This window comes from Stigmatopora argus, chromosome 14, assembly GCF_051989625.1.
Source record: "Stigmatopora argus isolate UIUO_Sarg chromosome 14, RoL_Sarg_1.0, whole genome shotgun sequence".
In the NCBI taxonomy this organism is placed as follows: domain Eukaryota; kingdom Metazoa; phylum Chordata; class Actinopteri; order Syngnathiformes; family Syngnathidae; genus Stigmatopora; species Stigmatopora argus.
In genome coordinates, this window is record NC_135400.1 from 12,757,979 (window position 1) to 12,781,841 (window position 23,863).

Genomic DNA, 23,863 nt, shown 5'->3' on the forward strand with positions numbered 1-23,863 from the left:
GCAAAATCATATAAAAAAGTTATATATATCTAATTCATTTGCGTGCGTTCACTGCGCTGGATATGTTTTCTTGTGCGCTGAGAGTGCGGAGGGTGTGCAACCAGTGCGCAATTGCGCAGTTGCGCAACTTAGAGAGAGCGTTACTCTTAACTACACCAAGTAACTAACTCTCAATGGCTTTCCTGTCTGTTAGACCCGCATGTGTTGATGACATGCTCAGAGTTCAATTTCATTGTAATCGTAATGTTATTCTCCCCATTCATGTCCTGTGATGACGATTTTATCCATCCAAAATGTTTTTTTTTTTTTAAACGGACCTTATCCGAAAACAACCTACACTCAAGCCCCACTAACACACCTGAATCAAATTATCTGGATCGGTATCAAGATTCTGGACAGCTTGCTGGTGAGTAGAGGAGGGAAATAGGGAAAACAGACTGGATAGGGGCTTTCAAGGACCGGACTTGGCCACCCCTGCCATATGTTATAGTATCTTTTGCTTAGATGGAATGTGCTATTTATATTTCTGTTTCTGGATTTCTTCCATTAAGAGTTTTGACCCCGATTCCAAAGGAAATGTGGCATCCACATTTTTTTTCTTCAACAGATTGTACTGTCCTAAATCAAGCGTTTGCGCATCTAAAAATCTCAACAATCAGCACGTTTCCCAGCAACACTGTGAAATCTCCACAGCCTGGATACATTCATCCTCCCCCCGGGCACGTATGACGGCCAATTTTGGCCTTTTACCTCTTTTTTTCTTTTCCAGTCATGGGTCCGCCTCTGAAAATAGCTCTGGGCAAACTCAGATAAAAAGGAGCGATGGTGTTGGTAAAGGCCACCACCATCACCACGCATAAGGTTTCATACCGGGTCTTTTTTTTCTCTTTCTGTCGCCTCTGCCATATTGTCCTGTGAGGCGACAGGAAGGCCAGGCCACAGAGGGGAGAGCATATGTCGGCCTTTTGCCTTTCCTTCTGCCAACGCTACTCCCATGTGTTACTTCCTCTCCCATCAGCCCACCTGTGCAGACCCAACACTTGCAGAATACGTTCAACGCCAACTGACCAGAAGACATGGCGATCACTTGTATATTACCTGTGTTTGATTCCATAGATTGGGAAAACGATGTCTAAAATGAAGTCATACATAGGTAAATCAAGGAAGGAAAAAAATATGGTGATTCCTTTGAGATTATAGGATGGGTGAGACTAATATTTTTCAAGTTGTGCATGGCAGTGTAGTCTGACTACTCCTTAAAAACTATTAAGGTCTAATACGTCAGCACCACTACTTTAGAATGATCTTGACCAAGCGTCTTGTGCGTGATGAAGGTCCTGTCCAAAAGAGATTCATCGGCTCCTCCTTACTGGCAGAAATTTATAGATGCAATAAATCTGCTCCGTTTACCTTCAAACTCGTCCATTGCATCTCCCAACCTCTGCGTCGAAACGCAAGCGTCCATTCTTGAATAGTGAGCGCCATTTCTGAAGTCAAGAATCAATGGATTTACTTCCCCTCAAACTCTAAACTGTCATGAATGCCTTCAGTTGTGAGGCGGAATGGAACCCATGAGCTGGAAATAAGCCAATGAGAGGAAATTTAGGAAATTTTATGAAAAAAATAATCATACAACTAATAATGACTAGGACAAAAGTTAACAAAATAAAAACTAAACAAGGGAGATTGACACAGACGAACAGGCAAACATTACTTACACAAACAGAAAACCGGAAACGATACTCCCACACCGACGTACAGAAAACACAGGGTTTAAATGCACAGACAGGAGTTGATGACAATCACAAACAACCGGGTCACACAAGGGAAGGAGAGCCAAAAGGCTAAATGCATACAATCACGCGGACAGAATACACAAGGAAAATACAGCCATCCATCAACCCCAACAAAACGTGACAAAAAAAGAGTCAATTTGATGTATAGACTGTTTTTTCTCTTCTTTTTACAAAACCTGGCAGGAATTACATTAGAAAAACCAGATCGGGCAGACGTCCTTCGAAACTGCAAGCCCATACACACTCTCCCCTTTTCAAATTTCCATTTGTTCGCTTCATTGATCAGCTCTCCGACCGAGGAGCTCGCCAAGACATTGATCAGACGCTGCGCTTTTGTGTACATTTATTACGCCACGCCATCAATGCATGTCACATGGTAAGTCCGCAGAGGACCCCGATGTCCTCCCGCCTTTCCCACAAGGGCCTCACTGTCCCCCTACTCCATCCCCACCCCAAGATTCATCTGCAGAGCCAAAATCAAGATTAATGGCCTTTCGTGCTCTGCTACAGTTTGAAATTGTCTTTCAGTTTTGACATTATGGAACGCATCAACGTAAGAAGGACGTGCAGAAACTGACTCGCGCGCTCATTTTGTGATACGCAAGGCAGAAAAATTACGAAACAGATGAAAGACACACTCAGTTTCTGTAATCAGGTTGAATTTTCATTTCAATTTACTTCTATCGAGTCCTTTAAAAAAAAAACCTTTTACTTCTACAAAAATCCGCACTGTGAGCATAATTGAACGAATTTCTTATGTATTTCTCCTCCCAAACTGTAGGTGGGACTCAAGCCACGACTTATCTGGCCAAGGGATGGGTCCTCTGAGAAAAGAAATCCAAGAAGAGCTACCAGCAGATTGCCTGAAAATACCTGTGCGACCTTTCGCCACGCTTCTGCTTGAAGCATTTTGCTGAGTCCAAAATACAAGTACTACCGCAAGGTCTCTGAAGGTGAGTCAAGAAATGAGGATTGATGCCCCGGGTGAGCAGGACAGAATGGCACAATGACAATTAGCAGGTAGAAAATGTCAGAGGGATTACCATCACATTTCCCAGTCAGCTCTTTGCTGTTTTTGTTGATCCATTCTAAAGGAGCAGAGAAAATGCAAGCATTGGGGAAAGAGTGTAGACTCAATTCCCCTTAAGCATGCTGCAAAGTTACAGACCCAGATTCTACCCTGGTCCTCCACTTGAAGACCACTACTCTACACTGTAAGTAAAAATGTACACTACAGATCATTATTAACTTGTTCATTGTCATTAGTAACTTTTCTCCATGCTTAAACACTGTCACACATTCTAATTATTCTTGTCAAAAAATGGAGACACAAAAAGAATTGATTGGAACCTGAATACATTTGGAGCTAATTTCCTGCCATTGACGGTGATAAACGAACCAGTTGCTTTAAAAATTAACAGCTAGTTGTCCAATCCTGTTGCACCAAATCCAGAAGGATAGGCAGTCTACCTCTGTTCGATTGGACTTCTATCGTGCCCCCAAACCGTCTAAGCATGTAAAAGAGGACCAGGAGAGTCTAAGACAAAACTACCATTAATGTCCTCTTCTATTTGGATGATAATGAAATCCCCTTTAGTCATCATTTTTGTCGACTAAAGATGGCCAACGGTTGGACCTCTGCCAAAGCCTGCACTTATGAAGACAAGCGGCTTAACGACATTTTGAGACCGAACGAGTCCTTGTGGAAATACGGGGAGAATCACTTAGTCGCTGTTTGCTTTCCTTAAATGAAAGACCCCAAATTGGGACCTTGGCCGAGGGAAGAAAGACGTGTCTCGCCTCACGTGAAAAAGTTCTTGTATTTTTACCCCAGTTGCCATTGTCGTGTGAAGGGCCCATTCAACATTCTTCAAGGACTTTACTCTTAACTTGATGACCAAAACTCAATAGGCGAGTGTTCCATTCATTTCGTGTGGCGTGACAGAAATTGATAAACTGGTTAAGAGTCTCATTGTTGCAAGACTGCAGTTTCTAATGAGAAATCAAACAATAGCCCGGGGGTTCAGTGTTTTTAAGCAAGTCAATTGACCAATGGAGACTTTGATGAAAACTGTCACAGAGCCTTGGACTGAAACCCAAAAATAAGTAAGCGGGCGCTATGACACAAAAGAGAACAAAATATATTTGTGTCGCTCATACCTCTATACTAGTGTTTTCATTTAGCTTTTTCTCAGAACAATTATGTCCAAAATGGGATTGTTTGAGAGAAGTGGGAGAAAAGCCAAATGTTAAAACTCCACTATAGGGCAACGGAAATTTAATTACATCAAGGTTTTCCAAGTTCAATTTACTTTTAGCTTTAAAGTCTGTTTAAAATTTGACAATTGCAATTAATCTTTTCAATCACCTTAATTTTAGGTTTAACATTTTTGGGTCAGGATTGTCTAGAACCTGTTTAAATCATCAGTTTTTCCATTTCAAGCCATTGTGAGTTGACTGTTCTTCCTGCTTTTTACTTTGATTCATTTCCAACCTACTTTCTGCTTCCCAAAGCCAAGTCTTTGCCGACTAGCAACACTGAGGATGAGTGGTTCACACCCCCTTCTCACTGTCCGTCAAAGTCATATTTGGGGGGTTTCAGATGCCTGACAGGAAGGACACCACCTGTGTTCAAGCTGATAGTGAGAGGCTGTGCCACCAGTTAGAAAATTTAACACCTCAGCTCCCTTTTACATCAAATGATGTCTAAGGGCAGCCGCCAATCTCTTGTCATAACTCTAAATCTCCCCATTAAAGAGATTCTCCTTTGGATTTCATTAGTTTGAGTCAATCAATGACTCTATAGGAGGGATGTCCTGATACTGACTTATTGATCGAATTCGATTTTGAAGATGCTTTGCCGATCCAGCACTGAACCAATACCCATATCTTTAGAACTGTAAAAATAACGCAAAATATAATGTAACCAGTAAATCATAAATCACTTTGTATTAAACACGTGACTACTGGATCGCTCTCACCAAATCCAATACTGTTCGATACTCCACAAATTGGGCGCCGATACTAAATGTACCAGATTGGGAAATCACTACTTCCTAGCCAGACACCCAGTAAGCCCCATGCCTCACCTCAAGGGTGAAAATCTGGGATTCTTATCCAGACAGGTGGAATTGAGCAGAGCGAATAAGTCCAGTTACCTTCTGTTCAACCTTGATGGATAACACAGTGAGAGAACAATTCCCAGAGAGTCTCCGAGAGAGCGAGTCAAGGGCAAACCTGTTGAAGTGAGCTATGGCGAGACCTGTAGCAGAACGCCTCTAAGAGATTGTGATGACGCATTAGACGGTGGCGGGTGGAGGGGGGGAGAAAAGAAGTGTCTGTGGAGTTGCGGAGCGTCCGGGAGAGAAGAAGGGAGGGCGCTGGAATGCGCGAGAGGAAGAGGGAGGCAAGCGTAGAAGAGGGAGGGCAAAGAATAAATCCTTACTACATAATCATTACAGTCCACAAACCCTTTCTGTGACACACCGTGTTGCAGTCGGGATTACCAGTGGCCAGCGAGAGCCCCTCTGACGGTGGACGGCGGGGCACAGGTGCGACGGGGGGGCAGAGAGCAAACGCGGGACGTCAAGTGAAAACATCAAGACCGATAGGAATTTTCCCAACTCCAACGGCAGTCTTGCTCACATCTGTCCCCCGCGCCGTCGCCATCTGTCCGGCTGTCTCTTGCTTTGATGGAGCCGGAGCGCCAAGCGAGGGTGAGGAGGGGAGGCTGGGGGAAGAAGAAAACTAGGGTCACCCTGAAGGATCAGCCTCAGAAAGTCAGGTCTCCCCATTGAAAAGATGGACTACCACTTGGAGAGGGATTTGTTTTGCTAAGTTTCCGGCAGTTCTTTTGGAGGTTCGTTTCCCTTCCAGGCGTCGACCCCGAGCCCAGACTGGAATTGTTATGGCTAAACATCTTTAAAAAGAAATTGAGATACATCAAAAAGGCTTTCTAAGCAACACCCTGGGACCTTTTACTCGAAAACCCTTCCCTGAGCCAAACATCTCAACTTCCCAAGAGGAACATTGAGCCAAAAGTGAGTGTGAAAAACCACCATGTGTTAATCTGCTCGCTGTAATATCGCTCCATCACGCCGCATCGTCAACCCCGCCAACCCCCTTCTCCACCACCTCCTTCTCTCTTCCTCACCAGGCAGTGATAATGTGACCTTCTGCCAAAGTGTTGGAAACCATGCCGCCGACACAGCGGACTCCTCTGTCGCTGCTACTGAAATAGACTCAAACAAGTGCAGGGGGAGGAAAAGGAGGAAGAAGGGGGGGGAGACTGAAAACGGGAAAGAAGAGAGGGGGGGGAAAAGAAGAGGATCAAGGACAGGAATGAGCGCTGACAGTTCCGGGCTGGGTGCGGATCGCCGACGCAGGTGAGAATTTTCTCATTTGTTTTGTGCTTTGAACTTGAAAAAGCCACGTGGAAAATTTCCAGTTGTTTGCGTCGAGCACTTGGCGGTGAAATTCAGGTCCTCGGCAGGGAATCAAAACCCGGCTGAGTGTGTCGATAGGTGTGCGCCAAGTGTTGCTTAATCCCGCCAGGGGGGCGCTTGTGGAGATGCCAGAGGGTCAGGAGATCGATGAGTCATTGTAAACATTTGGAGCAACACGTCGATGCCCTCGCACCTGCCGCCAGGAGGTACTTTGTCAGAATGCGATCGCTTCCCGTGGACCCCGAAGGGTCCGTTCCAGCACTCGTAGCAAATATCAAAGTGGCGCTGCTGCTCACCAGACTGATCGATGGGAACGCAGAGGGCTTGGTCTAGGTGGAAAAAAATTGCATTGACTGACCTCAATTGGTGACTTCCTAAAGATAGATATACCCTTTGACACAAAAGGAACTCAAACCCACAAGTTTACTCAATGTCAATGTCAATAGTGCATTTTTAAAGTCTCACTATTAAGGGGTACTTTTCTGAATTTGGTAGGTTGGACTTTTATGGTAAAATAAACCAAACTAAAGTGCAAAATGCACTTTTATTTCTATTTCGCTGTTGGCTAGGAATCTTCACTTAGCAGAAGTCATTTAGCGGAAGTTAAGCTTTTTTTGTATATTACATTTCATTGCTGCATTTTAGTTGTTTTCAATCATATTTATCAGAAAATGTTTAATATGTGTAGTGTAGGATTGATCACATAGAAGGAAGAGGAAAAGCCAGTAAATAGCGTATTCTGTTGATTTAATCAAAACCTTTGACCAAGTGGAAAACGATGTGTTGCCAATGAAAAATTGTTAACAATGCTATCGAAACCAAAACAACAAGACTTTAGCCACCATTGTTGGCCCATCGTCAACAAAAGTGCATCAGTGCAAAATCCAGCTAAAAGCAATGCCAATGAAAGAAACCACTGATTGGATTGGGAAAAAAGGGTGCATGCAAACGAGATAAAACACATGGAAACAGCTTACATTAAAAGATCCAATCAGAACCTTTGCTGCAATGGTACGGTTGACAAAATTTCTGGGTCAGCCAGTCATGTGACAGCTTGCCGATCGGCATGGACCGGTACCTGATTCTGACAGACTGTATGACAGCCAAGAAAAACCTTGTCACAGCTCTCCAGCATTGAAATTATAACTCTAAAATGTGTTTTTTATGGCTTAGGTTAATTAACTACTATAAAACACATTTTGTTGTTAATTAATATATGACGCCTGTTATCAGACTATAAACCTTAATATATGACCAGCTTGAGTTAAAAGCCATTTAAATGTGTCGTTCAAAGCAACAAACAAAGGCAACAGAAATTAGCCGCAGTTGTTTCCAAATAATTATTATAGTCACCAAAAGAATAGAAAACAGTTGTTAAAAATCAGAAGCAATTACCTCCATGTGCTAATCAATCCTTCAAGCTGTATAAATTCAATTTTGCAACCAGAAACCGCATTTCAAGGACTGAAACACCTTCTCCCTCAGCGAACTTGTTCCCAGTGTTTCACTTATTAAAGGATTTGGGTTATCATTTTGGAATTTAATCTTAAATTTGCAAGTACTATACCGCCAGACACTTTAATCACATAATTCAATACAGACACATTTTTAAAGGGCTGCAATGGGGTCAATGCCCCCAAAGCTTTGAGAAACGTGAGGAGGAAAATAAATCAAGCCGGGAGCCTTTTCCTTCTCATTTTTTCTTCATGAAACAATTTGCTGTCCTTTATTCAATGCTGACATCACTGACCTGTCGAAATCCACACGGATTATGAACTGAATTTGCCCTGGTCCCTGTAGAAAAGAAGTGAAAATAAAAAAATAAAAAACGGAATATTGGCAGTAAGGAGGATGCTGCTTAAACAGTAACTCAAAAATGACAATGCCATAATGAAACCGGTATAAAATATGACTTGTTTCACCTGAGTATGAAGGGGGCGTGTAAACAGTGGCACGGCAGTCCGGCAGGTGACGAATGGCTATTCATTACGCTACTTCAACCATGTCGCTGTTTGAGTAATTAGTTGTAGTACAATATGGATGTGCAAACAAAAACAAACACATTTTTTGCAAGGCTACACTAACAATGTTGATGGACAATTTTATGAAAACTAGACACGTACTGCAAAAAGTGTATGTATACATATTTGAAATGAGTTTACTGATCTCACTCTATTATACGAAGTTGTCAGTATTAGACAGATTGGGATCACGATGTGTGGCTTAACTGTGGGGGAAAAACGTTTTTTTAACAAAACACTCAAAAGATAAGACCGCTTTCATTTGGAGTTTTGGTTATTCCCTATTTCTTTTTTGTCAGGCGACTTTACCTTGCAAAGTTGTCTGTGTCAGTATGATTTTCAAAGGTAGCACTTGCGAGACTGGAGTGGAGTGGAACAGTCAACAAATTTTGCGACAGTTGCCCAACCTAAACCTTGGTGGGAGTGAGCATGGCAGTTTTAGAAAGTCCACAGTGATGGTATTGCTCTCAAGAGAATTTTGAACTGAGCAATTTATCCATTTGGATCTGACAGAGTAAAGGTTTCACGATCGACAAGTAAATCTCAGTCTTCTGGACTAAATCTGAAATCACAGCGGTAAAGCTGTTGTTATCAGACATGATGCAAAATGCTCCAGGAAAATTGATCGATGAATTCTGAGTATATATGTCGTCGGCACTTCATTCCGCGTAGCGTTCACTTTGTTTAGTTTCTATCACCTGCATCCAGATGACACCTTGAGTGTACATTCACGATAACGCGCCAAACTACACACCAGAGGCGAGGATGTAGAAGCGAAGACAAAAACACGTGGGCGCCCCTGAATACACCGTTTCAATTGGACACTCAATAAACAGAGAGCCAGTCACAAATAAGCAGAACAGTAAACATTTACGGAAGCCGGAATATCAACGCAATCTCTCCAAGGTCAGAGGGAGAGAGCGATGCTAAATCATCAAACACGGCCACGTGAAGCGTTTTCTTACAATTTATGGACAGATGTTGGCGTAAGATTTCACCGCCAGTTTGGGATACCATTATATTTGAGCAGAGGGAGGAGGCTGATAGGATCACCAATCGGGGGACGCTAGAAGTCGTGTTGTCAGGTATCGGGCCGAGCTTTCTAGCACCTCCCTCGCCAGACTTTATGGCCGCGCTCACGGGCACACCAGAGTTCCCGGCCCATTTAAATTCATAGCGCGCCATCACAAAACCCCCTCCCCCCCTCGCCAACAATTCGTCCCCGCAGGCTAAGGTAGGAGTGGGAGGCGAGGGGGTAGCAGGCATCTCCATCCTTGTCATTGTTCCTGACGGCAAGCATGTTGGCACGTGTGGTGCCCCTCGATCCATGTGAGGTCCAGAATGTGGGGGGGCGACAAGCTTAATTGCCGTGATATGTAGAGGGCTAAAAGTGACCTGGAACAGGAACCGGCAGGAACATTTTGAAGTTAAATAAGTTTGGAGAGGATCTTTGAGAAACAAAAATTGGTGATGTTGGTTTGAAGTAGACATTTTAAGGTCATTCTGGATCTTGGGTGTCAAATTTGAGAAAGCTACTTTTCCCCCTTTTTTGATGACAATATGTTGGGTTCACCAATAGAGACGCTTTAAAATAAGGAAGACATCGGAGGCATATTCTGCTTTATCTTCTAAGAGAGAATCGATCCTGACTCGCCTTCGTCCCAGATCATTCTAAACAATTCTGAACCGAATCCTCTCCTGCCCATTTAATTGCATTAGAGTCAAAACAATTAAGGTTATCTATTCAAAATACTTAAGGTCAGGAATCAAAACAATTGCATAGGAATTAAAACAAGCAAGCATCCATTCAAAACACAGGAATCAAAACAATTGCGAGTCTTTTCGAAGGGCGAACGGTATCGCCACCTGGCCCGGAATCCAAGTCAAAACAATTAAGAGTCCTTCCCAGATCTTCATTGTGAACTTGCGACTGGGTGAGAAGTCGAGGTTTCAAAACAATTTTGATAAGTCCAACTTGATAGAGACCTTTCCCTTTGTTATCAGGGTTGCAAGCAGATGTACTAAAGTGACCCTTTTTAGTGTCAATAAGCTAAGTTAAACAAAGCATTTCCAATATATAATAATGTATAAACCTAAAGAAAGCGAAGCAGATATATAATAAACCCAACACAGCACCAATCACATCAGTCACTAAATAACTGTCCTAAGTCTTTCAAAGGAAATGTTTTATCTCATTGTTGAGAACCGCATGTATTGGTGTGACGTCAACCAGATAGGTCCCAAAATAAATTCAACGCCACCAAGTCAGGTTGAAATCGGATTTGAAATTTTCAGAGGAAATCCCACAGACGGGAGCTACATACTATTAAACTCAATTTTCACAGTCTGTTATTTGACCGGTAGCTGCAGGAAAATTTTGTAAAGGAAAAAAAATACTACACCCCCACTTCCAAGACAGATTAGGACCAAAGTGGTCTGCTCATATGTGGATTACAGGCCATGGATGCGTGTGTGCGAGTCAGGGGTCAACCGCATGTGTGTGGGCAACCGTCCAGTCCATGGTGACAGCTGGACCGGCAATGGGGGGGTTAGTTGCGGCGGTCTGGTTCCGCGCAGGCAGCCACTGCATCAGATTAACCACAGCCTTTACACTTATCCGTGCTCCATATTCAGAATATGGCTGACAGCGGAACAGCTGGAAGCCACCTGCCCGCCAATCACCTGCCAGTCAGGTCCGGCGGGCGGGTCAAAGTGGGAATATTCATGTCAGAACAGGCTTGCGTCAATCTGAGCTTCAGGTAGAACATCCAAACCATGCGTTGTGGGAAAAATGGATTACGCTGCCTGGTAATCCGTCGTAGCCGACAAACAAGTCAGAAATCTCTTCAACTGGTGACCAAACAAACAGCAATGAGACGTGTAATGTGCCATTCCACAGACAGAATGGCAATAAAAGCAGAAGGACATTACTCTAACTGCTGTAGCATTTTAAGACTTGCTGATTTTTGTCGAATCTGCAGATCCGAATCAGTGCTTAAGATGTACTCCTTCCCATACAAATGCTTGAAGACTTTTCCATTTCTTTAGCCAGGTTTAGCAACTTATTTGGGCTGCCGAACTTGCAACAAAAAGCAGATTATCCATTCGGTTTAGGTAAAAATCTTGATGAATCCATTCATCGCAATACTTCTTCCCACAATTCAATTTTCCTCCTGGATTTTGTAACTTCTTATTTTCGTATATTGAAACAGTAATATGCATATCAGTGTTTCGTAACCTGAAGCATTCGTAAGCAGAGGTGCCGTTGTACTCCAATTGTGTTTTTTCACTTCTCAGGGTTCAAATATTTTAATTGAGGTTAAATTGATTTGAATCAAGCTTTAAAAAAATGATGTCATAGTAGTGCTTGTTTAGAGAGTGCTGGTTGTGGGATGCACAATGAGAAGAGTGTAGCTACAACAAGGTGCTGCAAATGATCATTTTAGATAAACATACAAAAATGATTTTTTCTGCGTGAATGCAATGACTGTCAATGAACCAAAAAGTTCAGTTGACAGCATGAAATGTAAAATGTCCTGTCCTGTCCCAAACATTGTTCTGCCCATTTGTTATTATTATAGTCTCCACCTGGTCTCCTCCAGCTCTCCCCATCCACTCGCGTCTTATCCAGGTATGCTTCATTGTCTTGTTACATTTGCTTTCCTCTTTTAGGCAACTGTCTCTGGTCATTTTCCTTTTTCCCATCTCGTGTCATGTCGGTTGCTTTCTGTGGCGGTGGATGTGTCCCTAGTGTTCTTTGTTCTCTTAACGTTTCTCAAGTTTTGTATTTTTTACACTTTATATTTGTGATTATTTTTATCTCGCACCTTGTTGCCCTCGTTTGATTAGTTTTTGTTTTTTTTCAAAGTCGCCTGCACATCTTGCTAGCTCGAGAAAACACATTTGGTGCTCAAGGCTCATTGCCCCACGACGAACTGCATGCTTTTTAACACTATGAAATTTATCTACATAGTGTATACGAAACCAAAAAAATTATTGTGTTTTACTGGAATGTCTGGTTGAAGAGGCGTTAAAACTGCGCTCAAAAGACTATTAAACCTATTTTTGAAGTTGCTATTTTCAGTAGCTAAGGTGCAAAAATACCCACACAAAAAGAGCGAAATGTGTGTTTACTGGAGCGAACCCCCACCGGCGCACGTGCACACATCGTGAGCCTTTACTGGCGGTCGTAAAGATCATATTTTGCGATATTTCCGCCAGGGCAGGCTTTCATCCAATAACACTAAATCGCGTCTTGTCTCGTTAATGAAGAGGCACAGCGAATAAACGTCTTCATTTCCGTGTCGCGGCAGCGGCACCCTCGCTGACATCTTAATGTGTTTGATTAAAAGCGGCAAGTGGTCCCTTACTGCTGTTAGCCGGTGTTCTAAGGATTAAGAACATGTAAGATAACATGGCCGTGATGAGCATAGTGAGAAATAGGTAGGGGTGAACCAAACAAGACATTTGGATTCTTCAGATTGTAAAGCAGGTTGACCCTCCAAGTTGATGGCAAGATGGTGGCAAAAAAAAGACAGCTGCGCTGGTGTCGTCAAGACGGGGAACAGATGAGTTAATTATCTCCATACTGAATCAGATTAGGCGCAAAGTTAAACATGTAAACACAGACTGGTTGAAGGACACTTGATTGCCATCGTGCGAAAGTGGCGTTCGTAGAAGCTGCTTAATGACCCGGGTGGAACTACAGTGGTACAACGACTTACCAGTGAAGTGGGAGAAAAGGAGTAATTAACTTATTCTACCATTTTGCCATCCGCCATCTGTTCTAGAGCACTTTGATTGAGCCCTCAAGAGCCACAAAATATTGGCTTCTGTGAGAATATGAACAGACACTAGACCACTGGTGTCAAAGTAGCGGCCCGGGGGCCAAATCTGGCCCGCCGCATCATTTAGTAAATCATGAGTGCCGACTTTCTGTTTTAGGATTAAATTAAAATGAAGAGTATAGATGTATATTAAATTTCCTGATTTTCCCCCTTTTAAATAAATAATTGTATTTTTTAATCAATTTTCTCTGTTTTTAGTTCAAAAATCATTTTGTAAAATGTAAAAATATGTAAAAAAGCTAAAATAAACATTGTTTTAGATCTATAAAAAAAACGAATATTCAGTCCCTTTAATCCATTTATTAAAAAAAAATCTTAATATTATATCTAAAATGGTCCAGCCCACATGAAATCGAGTTGACGTTAAAGCGGCCTGCGAACCAACCCGAGTCTGACATCCTTGCACTAGACAAAGAGTAAAAACTCTCTTCTTTTACCAGTGAAAAAAATCCGTCCCTAGCTTTTTCTGTTCTTTCTTAATCAAAGAATGGGGTAACAGATAAAACAAGTCAAATCAATAACTGAGGCCGCGAATGTTTTTGCCTCTAGATGCAAATGAGAAGATATTTATAGAGCAACCTTTCTTCAACCATTATTAATTGACGCTTCTACCTATCCTGAACCGAAAAACATTTTGTTCAACTTCAGAGTGGATGAGAAACAAACAGTAGCACATTAGTGTAAAGGGTTTTTTCATCGTTTTCTTTGCGGCACAATGAGATATCGATAACGTGCGACATCACCTACTGCCAATCCACGCCTGGCCGTATTGATCACGTAGCAGAAGGGCCGACAGGTGTTTTGTTAAAACATTGTTAAAACAACTGCGGCACAGGCCTGATGCCCGGAATATAAAAGACGCCATTAAACGCGCAACGCGACGATGACACATGGGCTCTCGGCGAGAAAGCCTTCTTTCCGCCGCGGCGTCACATTAACGATCTGGATCGGGACTTGACACCGCAGCCGCGACTCATCGACTGGCCGCAATCAGATAAAGAAATAGACAAGCTGAATGGAGTGGGTTGCAATAATAGATGGCTCAGTTTTGAGAGGAAACAGCGGAATATCAAGTAGTCGTCATATTGCGCACTGCCAAACTAAAGATAAGCGATCAACGGCTGCTCGCATTCGCTTGTTCTTGGCCAATCTTTGAAATTGTAGTCAAATTGGATGGCGTCGTCAAAATAGCTTCGCAATTTAGCATCACCCATCTGTCGAGGAGAATGCTGTTTGTCTCAGGAAAATACCGTGAAGAAAACAACTGCTTTAAAAGCAAATTACTGGCTTCCTGGTCAATTTTCTACCGAAGACATTGAGATGTTCTTGAAACCAATGCTCAGGTTTTTCTTTGTTTTTCTGACAATCCAAAATGGCTAACTTCCGATTCCTTTTCAGTCAGGAAACATTTTTGTGTGTCCGGTTACTACGATACACTACGATTTGTGGTGATGAATATCTCCCAATATGGCGATACAACAATTATTGATATAGGGCCAGAAAAATGAATCTACGATCTCCTACGAGCCAACTATTAAAGAGCAAAACAAGGTATTTCTAGGCAACAAACCATGTTTTTTTTTTCTAGCGCAAAAGAGGTCAGGGGAGAATGTGTACCATTTTGACCTTGAGTTTGATTTGACCAAAATGGATCTGAGTAAGGCGTAACAAGACATCCAAATATACAACATGAAAAAAACAGTCTGTTTTTGTTCCCCTAGCCGCTCAATTTAACTCTGGTTGTAGGACAGATCTGATCGTCATCAAATAAGCCAAATATAATTGCAAGCAAGAAGGATTAGATCAGTGAACAAAAAATAGAAAAAAATTAGCATTTGTGTCGAGAAAGTGACAAAAAACTTCCAAGTGATTCCATTTCTTCACGGAAACCACCTTTTTGCCCTTTCTATTTTTGTCTCTATTAAAAGAGATAGAAGTTTGTCGGTTGTCAGGACTTGGCGTCCATTCCAATGTCTTTAATAACCAAATAAATAGGAAATATGTTTCCCCCACCCTAACAGCACACCCACAATCTTTCTTTTTTTTCAATTCGGAAGTTTAACGACAGCGACTTTCATCAAGTGTCGCTCGCTGTCAAAGCATGAAATTTGCGCGGCGGGTCAGCGAGATGAAAGCACGATGGAGCGACCGCTTCCATCTATTTCCGTCCCCAGTTCACGCTCGACAAAATAGCGAGTCCGCGGCTCGCCGGCCCGCCAGTCGTCAGGCATCTCCACTTTTCAAAAGGGATGTCCCAGCTGTCTTTTGATCCAGTCGTCAGGCTTTGGGAATATTTTTTTGGGCAGCAGTTCTGAAAGTTAAGAGTCATTTTTTGGAATTAGTAAAATCACTACCTCTGCCAGTAGGTTAAACCTATAAGGCATCTATCTGTCTATTTGTTTGACTGTATGTTTGTGCTCGAGATAACTCAAGACTAAATCAAGGGATTATAATTAAACTATGTTTGAAGAGGTCTAGTCAGAGTGGCCATAAAAGGAATTTTGCAACATTTTGATCATGGATTACCACTTACGTGGACAAAATGCTCAAATAGCCGTGGCGCTGCTTGTTGGAAAACGGCATGGGCAGAAAACTAGTTTCTAGGTGACTGTCCAAGCCTTTTTTAAATTTTAAGACCAATGATTTGATTGGTTTTTGACAGTTTTCGTTTGCTCAAATCATGATAAAAATGCCTACCAAATTTTAGGGTTGCAAAGTGAAATGTCTGAGCCATGCATTGTTTTAGGTGATGCCCCATGATCCTATTTTTTTTTTAATCGAGCGCTGTTTTGAAACAAAACGTCTTAATCGTTAGCTTCGATTCGTTTTAATGTGAAAGACAGAGGGAACAAAAGGCCCCATGCTATGACATTCTCCATGTTTCAGCTGCGACAGCATCAGAATAGTTTGGGGGTTAATGCCTTTGACGGGCAAGCATGGTACGTGGTCCAAATGCTTAAAAGGCTCCCGACCTTGCACGCGCTCAATCAAGACGGCCAAACAGCTGAGGCAGATGCGTGAAGGTCGAACACGGAGGATGCGGAATTAAACCAAACAGGCTATGAGTCATCAATAACCCGGTGACAAGTCCTCATCGTGGTGGCGCACCGCTGACGAATAATTACACTTGACTTTGACGGGCGTTTTTTTTGGCTCTTCGATAGTAAGGAAAGGAGTTTTTCTGGCAGACCTGGGGGAAGCGCTCCATGGCGCAACGCGGTACTACATCACTCGGCCTCCGAGCGCCCTCGTACGCTTGCCAAATCTCTTGATAACTTTATACGCTACAATCAAGCCATAGGGGAATGTGACGCCTGCCTCGGATTACCAGGGATTACGATATATTCGCCCCTCTGGGACTTCGTCACGTGCTGGATCAGATGTCTCTGACAGGACAACCGGCGTGCTGGTTCGACACGTCAGCCGAATTGGCGGTGACGGCGTTAAACTATTTCGCGCTCGTCTCCGCTACCTTCCAGAGGTCGGAGAGCAAAGCAATCAAGGTTCTGGGAGCAATGAATTGAGTTAGCGCCAGAAAATCCAGTCCATTAGCGAGGTCGCACAAAGAGCTCAGATTAGCTGGGAGGCCAACTTGGCCGTTTCGGGGTAGTAATTAAAAATTAAGGCCACAGGAGTGGAAGGAAATATTCGCTTGATGGCCGGGATTCAGGGCTTCTTAAACTTGGATGGAGTGCAATTTTTAAGGGTTCGCACGGCACTTAAATATAACGTTTATTTGAAATGTATGTGGTCATTGGAAAAATGTCACCTTGATCCCTAAAACTTTGAGAACCTCGACTAATGATGTCATTTCATGACAAGCGCCAAGTAGACCGTTGGCAGATTAAGTCTGAAAAATTAAGCAACAGCCTCCAACGTAATGTCACGAGAAAGAGTCATGGCATGGGGGTGGTTGACAAATCCTCTTGTTCTCCATTTGTTGCATTAAACACTGGCCGCCATCTGTTGCGTTGGAGCGCGCAACGCAACAGCAGCGAGGCGGCAGATGCCGCCCTAAGAGCCCCGGTCACCGGCCTGGGGCCGCACGCCGACGCTGCTCTAAAAATACGATCTGAGCTCCCGTTAATGGCCTCTCGGTTATAACGCGACGAACAGCTAAAATAAGACAATGGGCGAGTTCTGTGGATTACAGCATATTTACACAACACTGCAGAAAAAGCGCTGTGTACTGTTCAACTGAGTTCACAGGTCCAAAAAAATCCTCTTGTCGAAACTTTGGACCGGTTGCTAATGTGGATCTCCTCCATTGCGTTCTTTCCGCAGGCAGTAGGTGACTGAGATGGGCGTTGGTTTGAGCGCCTCCTCATGGTGGCTGTTGCTGCCTCTGCTCTACGGCGCCCCCTCCCGCTGCTCGGCCCGGCCTTTTGGGATCCCAGCGCCCGCCGTCAATGTGGCGGTGGTGTTCAGCGGCTCGACTTACCAGGCCGAGATCAAGGGGCGGCTGAGTCGCGAGAACTTCATGGACCTGCCTCTGGAGGTCAACCCCATCACTGTGCTGGTGAACAACACCAATCCCAGAGCGCTGCTCACTCGCATCTGCGACACGCTGTCCACCAACCGCGTCCACGGCGTGGTGTTCGAGGACAACGTGGGTTCCGAGGCCGTGGCGCAGATCTTGGACTTTATTTCCACTCAGACCGGCGTGCCCATCGTGGGGATCAGCGGAGGCTCGGCTGTCGTCCTGCCGTACAAGGTCAGTACCGGACCGCGGAGGATGTTTGGGAATAACTGACAGTGTCAAAAAATATCTACATTTGGTCTTGTTGGTTCCAATCCACATTTTGAAGCCAGTGTGGTCTGCTGATTACCGTGAACAGAAATGCTAAGAAATTTGAAGCAAAGAAAGTCCATCTGAGAAAAAGTTTAGGGGAAATCCTAACTGTGTACTCTAGGAACCTAGACCGAAAATGCCAATAGGAAGTAATGATTGTGTCACGTTGGGTCCAAGGCTCAATTTCCACCCTAATACTGATGTTGTCATTTAATGACCTTTCTGTCACAAAGCTAAGAAGACCTCAAGTTGAATGACATATCATGGCACACATCAGTGGATCGAGAGTGTGTTTATTCACTCTAAGAGAGCTTGCTGAGGGTCTTCTGACCTTTGTTTTGTCAGGAGAGACCTGACTACTATTAATCTCGTGGTCAGGTCACATTACTCCAACTTAGTTCAATCGGTGACATTTGTTTACAAGGCCAAGCTACGGTTTTTAAATGGATATTTTGTTGTAAAGTTTAAAAAAAAAATTCAAACTCCTTGGATAGTTTTCATAGACAGACTTGGCCAAGGATAATCACAACTTTAAAATAACAGCTCATTATCTCAAGTCCTGTCCTTTGAATGCTAATTAGTTCTGTTAAAATGGACATTAAACGGGAGTAATCATTCATTTTTGCATGACTTTGTGTCACATCCAAAAAATTTGCCAGGGTGGAAATGCTTTCCAAATGCTCAAAATGAATAAGCACTCGGATTTAACAACTACTGCACGATATTGGTTCGAGATGTGAGGTCACAAGAGTCTCAATTTATCATCCTTTTTATTCAAATCAACATTTTCAATTCCTATAACATTCAGGGATAAAATGTCCTGAACCGAAAAAGTTTGAGAACTAAAGCTTTTTAACTATAATACCAGGAAACATAAGCTTAAGATGACATCTGTAAATTGTTTGCGAGTGTAGTCTGGCAATCATATAAGTGAAACTAGAAAAAGTGAGGCGGCTCAACCCCAGAATCCACATGTAATCCTTTCAAAATGGCTTCCGCGTGACCGAAATTCCCAAAGTGCTGCATCTTACCTGAACTTTTTTGGAGCTGCCACGTTCCACGTTTTGATTGCAGATAGGAGATTGAGCAACGCGCAGTAGTGATCACACAACTCGCGATCATCTGTTTTTGCGGCGACCCTGTCAAAAAAAATTAAAGCATTAAATCATGTATGTAAAGTATAAATGAGCTACAAAGTGCCCGTCTGGCAGAATAATTGGACTCTGCAAGTGGCCCGCCAGCCGCACATTTGACACCCTTGATATACAACCATAATAAACCACCCATGAGCCATTATTTGTCACGTTATAGAAGCGCGTCATTTTTACCACTCGAGCAGCGAATGATCACGTTAATAATGAAGACCGAAACACGGTGAGAAACTGCTCGTTTCTGCGGAATCCAATTGTCCTGATTGGATTCGCTCACATTTACTTCACCCCTGCCGGACCCCGACAGGCACATTTGGATGCCGGCGTTCACGAGAATACCTCATTTTCACAGCAAGAGCGAGTGAAACCCACTCTAGAAAAATACCATTAGCACTCAGTCGCTCTATTTTGAACGGAATGAACGGCAGAATCCATTTGACATTGCGTTGACCTTGTCCTGACGCTGGCCTCTGGGAGGTGATTTCTCTCCGCCTGTAATGCCTTCCATCCCTCACCTCTGTTCTTAATGCCTCTCTTCCAGGTGTGACCCGGTCGGAATACATTAGCTCACAAACAGGCGTATTAAGAAATCGGAGCGCTGCGACAAAGGCGGCCGTTAAGATGATATAGGAGCGTTAGGCAGTAATTAGCCGGAGAGCGACGCCGACTGCGGGCATATACATCATGTGGCGGGATGTTAAAAGCTCCTAACAGAGCGCCAGGGCAGGTGTCATCTTTGTGCCGGCTAATCCGGGAGCAGGTGCGACGATAATGAGACGAGACTGCGGCAGCCGGTCATGTGCGACATTTCGCCGTTGTACAGGTACAGCTCGATAAATTCAAATACCGCCCAATAGAAGAATTCCTTTCACTTCAGGAGTTTAAATTTAACTTTTAGGGTTGCATACTAGGATTCTTTCTTCAATTTATATCCCCTCATTTTCACTATATAACATATAATTATGACTTTATTCTGAAACAACTCACGTTTCCGATTCGCTGATTATTTTACAGGTTTTAAAGCACACCAAACCTATTTTAACTGGGATAACTGGGACTGAATGATTATGTTTCAGTGAATTAACAGCGATAGACATTAGTAAAATGAATTAAAATAGAAATAAACTTGAGTCTTTCCCCAACAGGAGTCTAAAGTCAATAAATGATTTGTTTTTAAAGCATGAATAACTAATAACTAATTAAAAAAAACCTCAATTGTCTTTCATTAAAAAATGAAAACATCATAAATATTTTAAAGACAAAAAATATTGAAGATATTGTTATTCACTCTATCTTCAGCTCATTTTACAACTCCTAGAAACACTTGTTTCACTTAAAACTGTTTCTGGCATCAAGTTTGAAACGGAGAAATCAGAACCAACCCACGCAGAAGTCTGAAGTTTAGATTGGTCGTGAAATGTTGCAGAACTGGCACAGAGTCACAAGTGTGTCTGCCAGCCTCCTTTCTTTATTGTCACACTTTTAACATTGTTACTTGCAGCACATAGGCCATGCTTTTATTCATTTTGGATTCCCCAAGAAAGTTGTGCTGGGTGGGGCACGGGCCAAGAAAAAGCCATTAAAATTTGATGCAGATCCAAGTTTTTTTAGGGCTTTTATTGACCTTGCAAAATGGGCCATTCTTCACCCTTTTTTCTTAATTTATCAGTGAATAATACATCAGTTTAACGACATAGGCAGGAAGTGCGTGTCTGAGAAAATGACCGCGGGGTAGATTTTGATAGCGGACTCGTACAAAGATTATCACTTAAACATGATACTATTCCAACCCTTTACCCAACCGTCAATTTTGCCATGTTAAAAACAACTTTACATTATCATTATTTTACACAAGCTCGGTTACAATATAGCCTTGCAGAATACCATGTTCAATCTGTTAAAATGATTACCTTAGTGCGGCACGCATTGACATCACTATTGTATGTTTGCAGTGTAAATAATATTCTCGTAGTTGAACTGAAGTAACATGGGAAAAAAAACAGGTTAACGCCAACTAATGTTTGAATTAGGATTTAGTTATGGATGTGAAATACACATTTCCAGTCAAAATAACACCATATCCCTAAAAAATAGGCAACACTCTTAACACGTATACTTATTTTGAACATGGAATTTTATGTTACTTTACTACGTCGGTTTTGGTTGTAGTCCATTTTATCTGGGTCGGCTCAGGCCATGGCAAGCTATAAGAGAGTGGTGTGTCTGCTCTCGGTTGCCGGGCGGGATCTGGGTGACGTCGGCCGGGCAGGACGCTGGTGTTGGTCCATATGTCACACAAAACAAGGCGGACATGGCGCCTCTTCAGTCATGTTTTTTTTTTTTTTTCTCAATACCTAGATTTCCTTTTTTCCCATTTTGCCTGGAAGCCACTCCAAGCCAACTGATATCAATCTCCGCTTTCCTTGTGCTTTTTTGGAAGCATTCCCAAATCTATTAATAGAGCAACCTGAGTCATTCCAGTCACCTTCAGCCAAATTAAAGTGTTTCAGTGCAGGTAGGGACTCCATATGGCCCCTGTTAAAACTTTGAAGCGCAATGTTCCACAAACAGCTGTTTGGAGATCATCGCCGCTTCACCGCGTTCAACGAGCCGATGTTTCCCAAACGCGGTGGTCTTGCGAAATGTCGTGAAGGTTGGGGTTTGTTGGTGGGATGAGATGAGTTCTTGTGAACATTTTGCCACGGCGAATGTAATCTGAGTGGGGAGAAGCTAAGCTTTCCACTCAATGGCTTTAATCTTCTTTGGAACAGTCAACTATTACTGTGCGCTTCTGTGGAAGTGCATCTCGCAGTACTAGACTATGGAATTATACTCGTAATCTGTCATATTCTACGCATACTATGAGGGGGATCCTCTTGGCTTTGGTTATAGTTGAACATGACTCTCCTTCTCAGAGGCGAAATAGTAGTTGATTTCGAGCATTATTGACACCTGGAAAGTCCATAGCTTGCTTTATTTGGTCCGGATGGAGATACAATGAAACATTTTTAGACTTATGCGCTTCCTTTTCACATTCCAATTCTCGCAAGGGTCCCAGTACTTGACAAGTGAGAGTCTTGGTCTTGTTTCTGTCTCGCTGAGTTTGGTTTATTCTCGAACACGACACGAAACTTTATACTTAAACCACAACTAATGATTATGTTAAAAAGCAACTCTCACCACCATCATGACCGGACGTTTGGTCGCCGGACGTTTGGTCGCCGGACGTTTGGTCGCCGGACGTTTGGTCGCCGGACGTTTGGTCGCCGGACGTTTGGTCGCCGGACGTTTGGTCGCCCGGACCCAAACAACCGGCGACCAAAAGTCCAGCGACAAAACAAGGTAAAACAACACGTTCTACGCATCAATCAAAGCCAACAATGGCCCTGAGCACTTTCAATGAGCGGACGTGTGAGTGTATAAGAGTTTGTATGTACATGAGTTGTCCCCTTAGGAAGGGATGTCAGTCAGGGTCTTAACAAGTTCTCCAACAAAACATAATAAAAGTACGGGAAATTTGGAGCTTTTCTTTAGCCTAATAATTAATAGGGCATTAAGTATGACAAAATAATAATTGGCAGTTTGTATTTAGGGAATTTGAGCAACAATTTTAAATGGTAATTATCAATAACCTTCCGGGCGACCAAACGTCCGGCGACCAAACGTCCGAGTACCCCCTTCCATTATGTTCTTGATTCATTGTTGAATCAGGTAGACAACAAATCCATTATAACCGGCACAAAAAATGGATTGACCGTCTATCGCTGTCAATGGCACTGAAACATAACAATTTGCTTCCAACCCTGCCAGTTAACCCTTTCCAGCCTCCGCCCCCCAAAAATGCAATCTTGTTGAGACCTGTCATGTCACGGCAATAAAATCAAATGGAATGGATAAAAGTGGCAGGTGGCAGATCCCTGCTCACATTCAAAGCACGCCGGGTGGCCTGGAGCGATGCCCCGGGGCTGTCTTGTAGCAGACTATCAGTCAAATGACTGTTAACTGACTCTGACTGACTGTGTGAGAAGCTGGACTCTGACAACCAGTCGTGTTCTGACCCGCGAGGGTAATAAACTGCATTGTTCCCCTCTGGCAGATACACACAGATGTAAACCAGTCAGCCTCTGGTGGCGACTCCCTTACACTCAAGCGTTTAACTGATAACTAAAATTAATTTACTGTTCTGGCACGCCTGAAACTATAAATACAGCCTGTTTTAATTAAGAAAAGATGAATGAAAAGCAGAGATAATGTTCCTGCTTCCCAAATTGCGGTCATTTTAGGCGAAATCGTCCTTCCAAGAAATCAAATTACAGGGAAGGGTTGTAAAATAGAATGGATGGGTGGCATTTGAAGTCATTTGGATCGAGAAACTTCATTTAAAATGAGAGAAAACTCACTCGTATGCTTGGGAACAGATCAAATCAAACTTTTAAGTGAAGGTAGCACTCTATAGACTAGGGAAAATAAGATGGCTTTTTTCTGAGGTCGAGCAGAGTAGAGAAAGTGGGTGGATTTAGCGGTGACGTCCGGACTCATAAGACGCTCATACATCACCACGCGGCTTCTCAAGGGCACCGAGGAGCCATGCGGAACGAGATCACAGACCCGCTCGCGGTCCCGAGGGTACTTGACCCCACTCTTGCCCGAGTTTTGAGGACCACAGCTCGGTAGAATTCTTTCATCCCTCCGGAGAGGAGAAGGTCAAGACCAGCCGGCAGCTTATATAACCTGACCGTTCAAGAGACGTGAGGGAAGTCCCAGACTTACCTAAGTTGAAGGAATGTGCTTGAAAGTCAAATGCACAAAAA

At 43.1% G+C, this 23,863-nt stretch overlaps 1 protein-coding gene across 5 annotated transcripts in view; it reads left to right on the plus strand.

Annotated features, from left to right (window-relative positions):
- Window positions 1-33: 33 nt before the first annotated feature.
- grin2ca (glutamate receptor, ionotropic, N-methyl D-aspartate 2Ca) overlaps window positions 34-23,863 on the plus strand; it is a 40,820-nt gene continuing 16,990 nt past the window's right edge. Inside the window, exons 1-5 of one of the 5 annotated variants that reach the window (XM_077618290.1) lie at window positions 34-406; window positions 608-723; window positions 2,578-2,749; window positions 2,891-3,010; window positions 17,394-17,823. In XM_077618290.1, the coding sequence (XP_077474416.1) occupies window positions 17,410-17,823 (414 nt within the window). In that variant the 5' untranslated portion in view covers window positions 34-406; window positions 608-723; window positions 2,578-2,749; window positions 2,891-3,010; window positions 17,394-17,409. Of the gene's footprint in view, window positions 407-607; window positions 724-2,577; window positions 2,750-2,890; window positions 3,011-6,093; window positions 6,182-11,843; window positions 11,894-17,393; window positions 17,824-23,863 lie in introns of those variants that run through there. The other 4 variants (XM_077618289.1, XM_077618287.1, XM_077618291.1 and 1 more) reach the window with 4 other exon arrangements.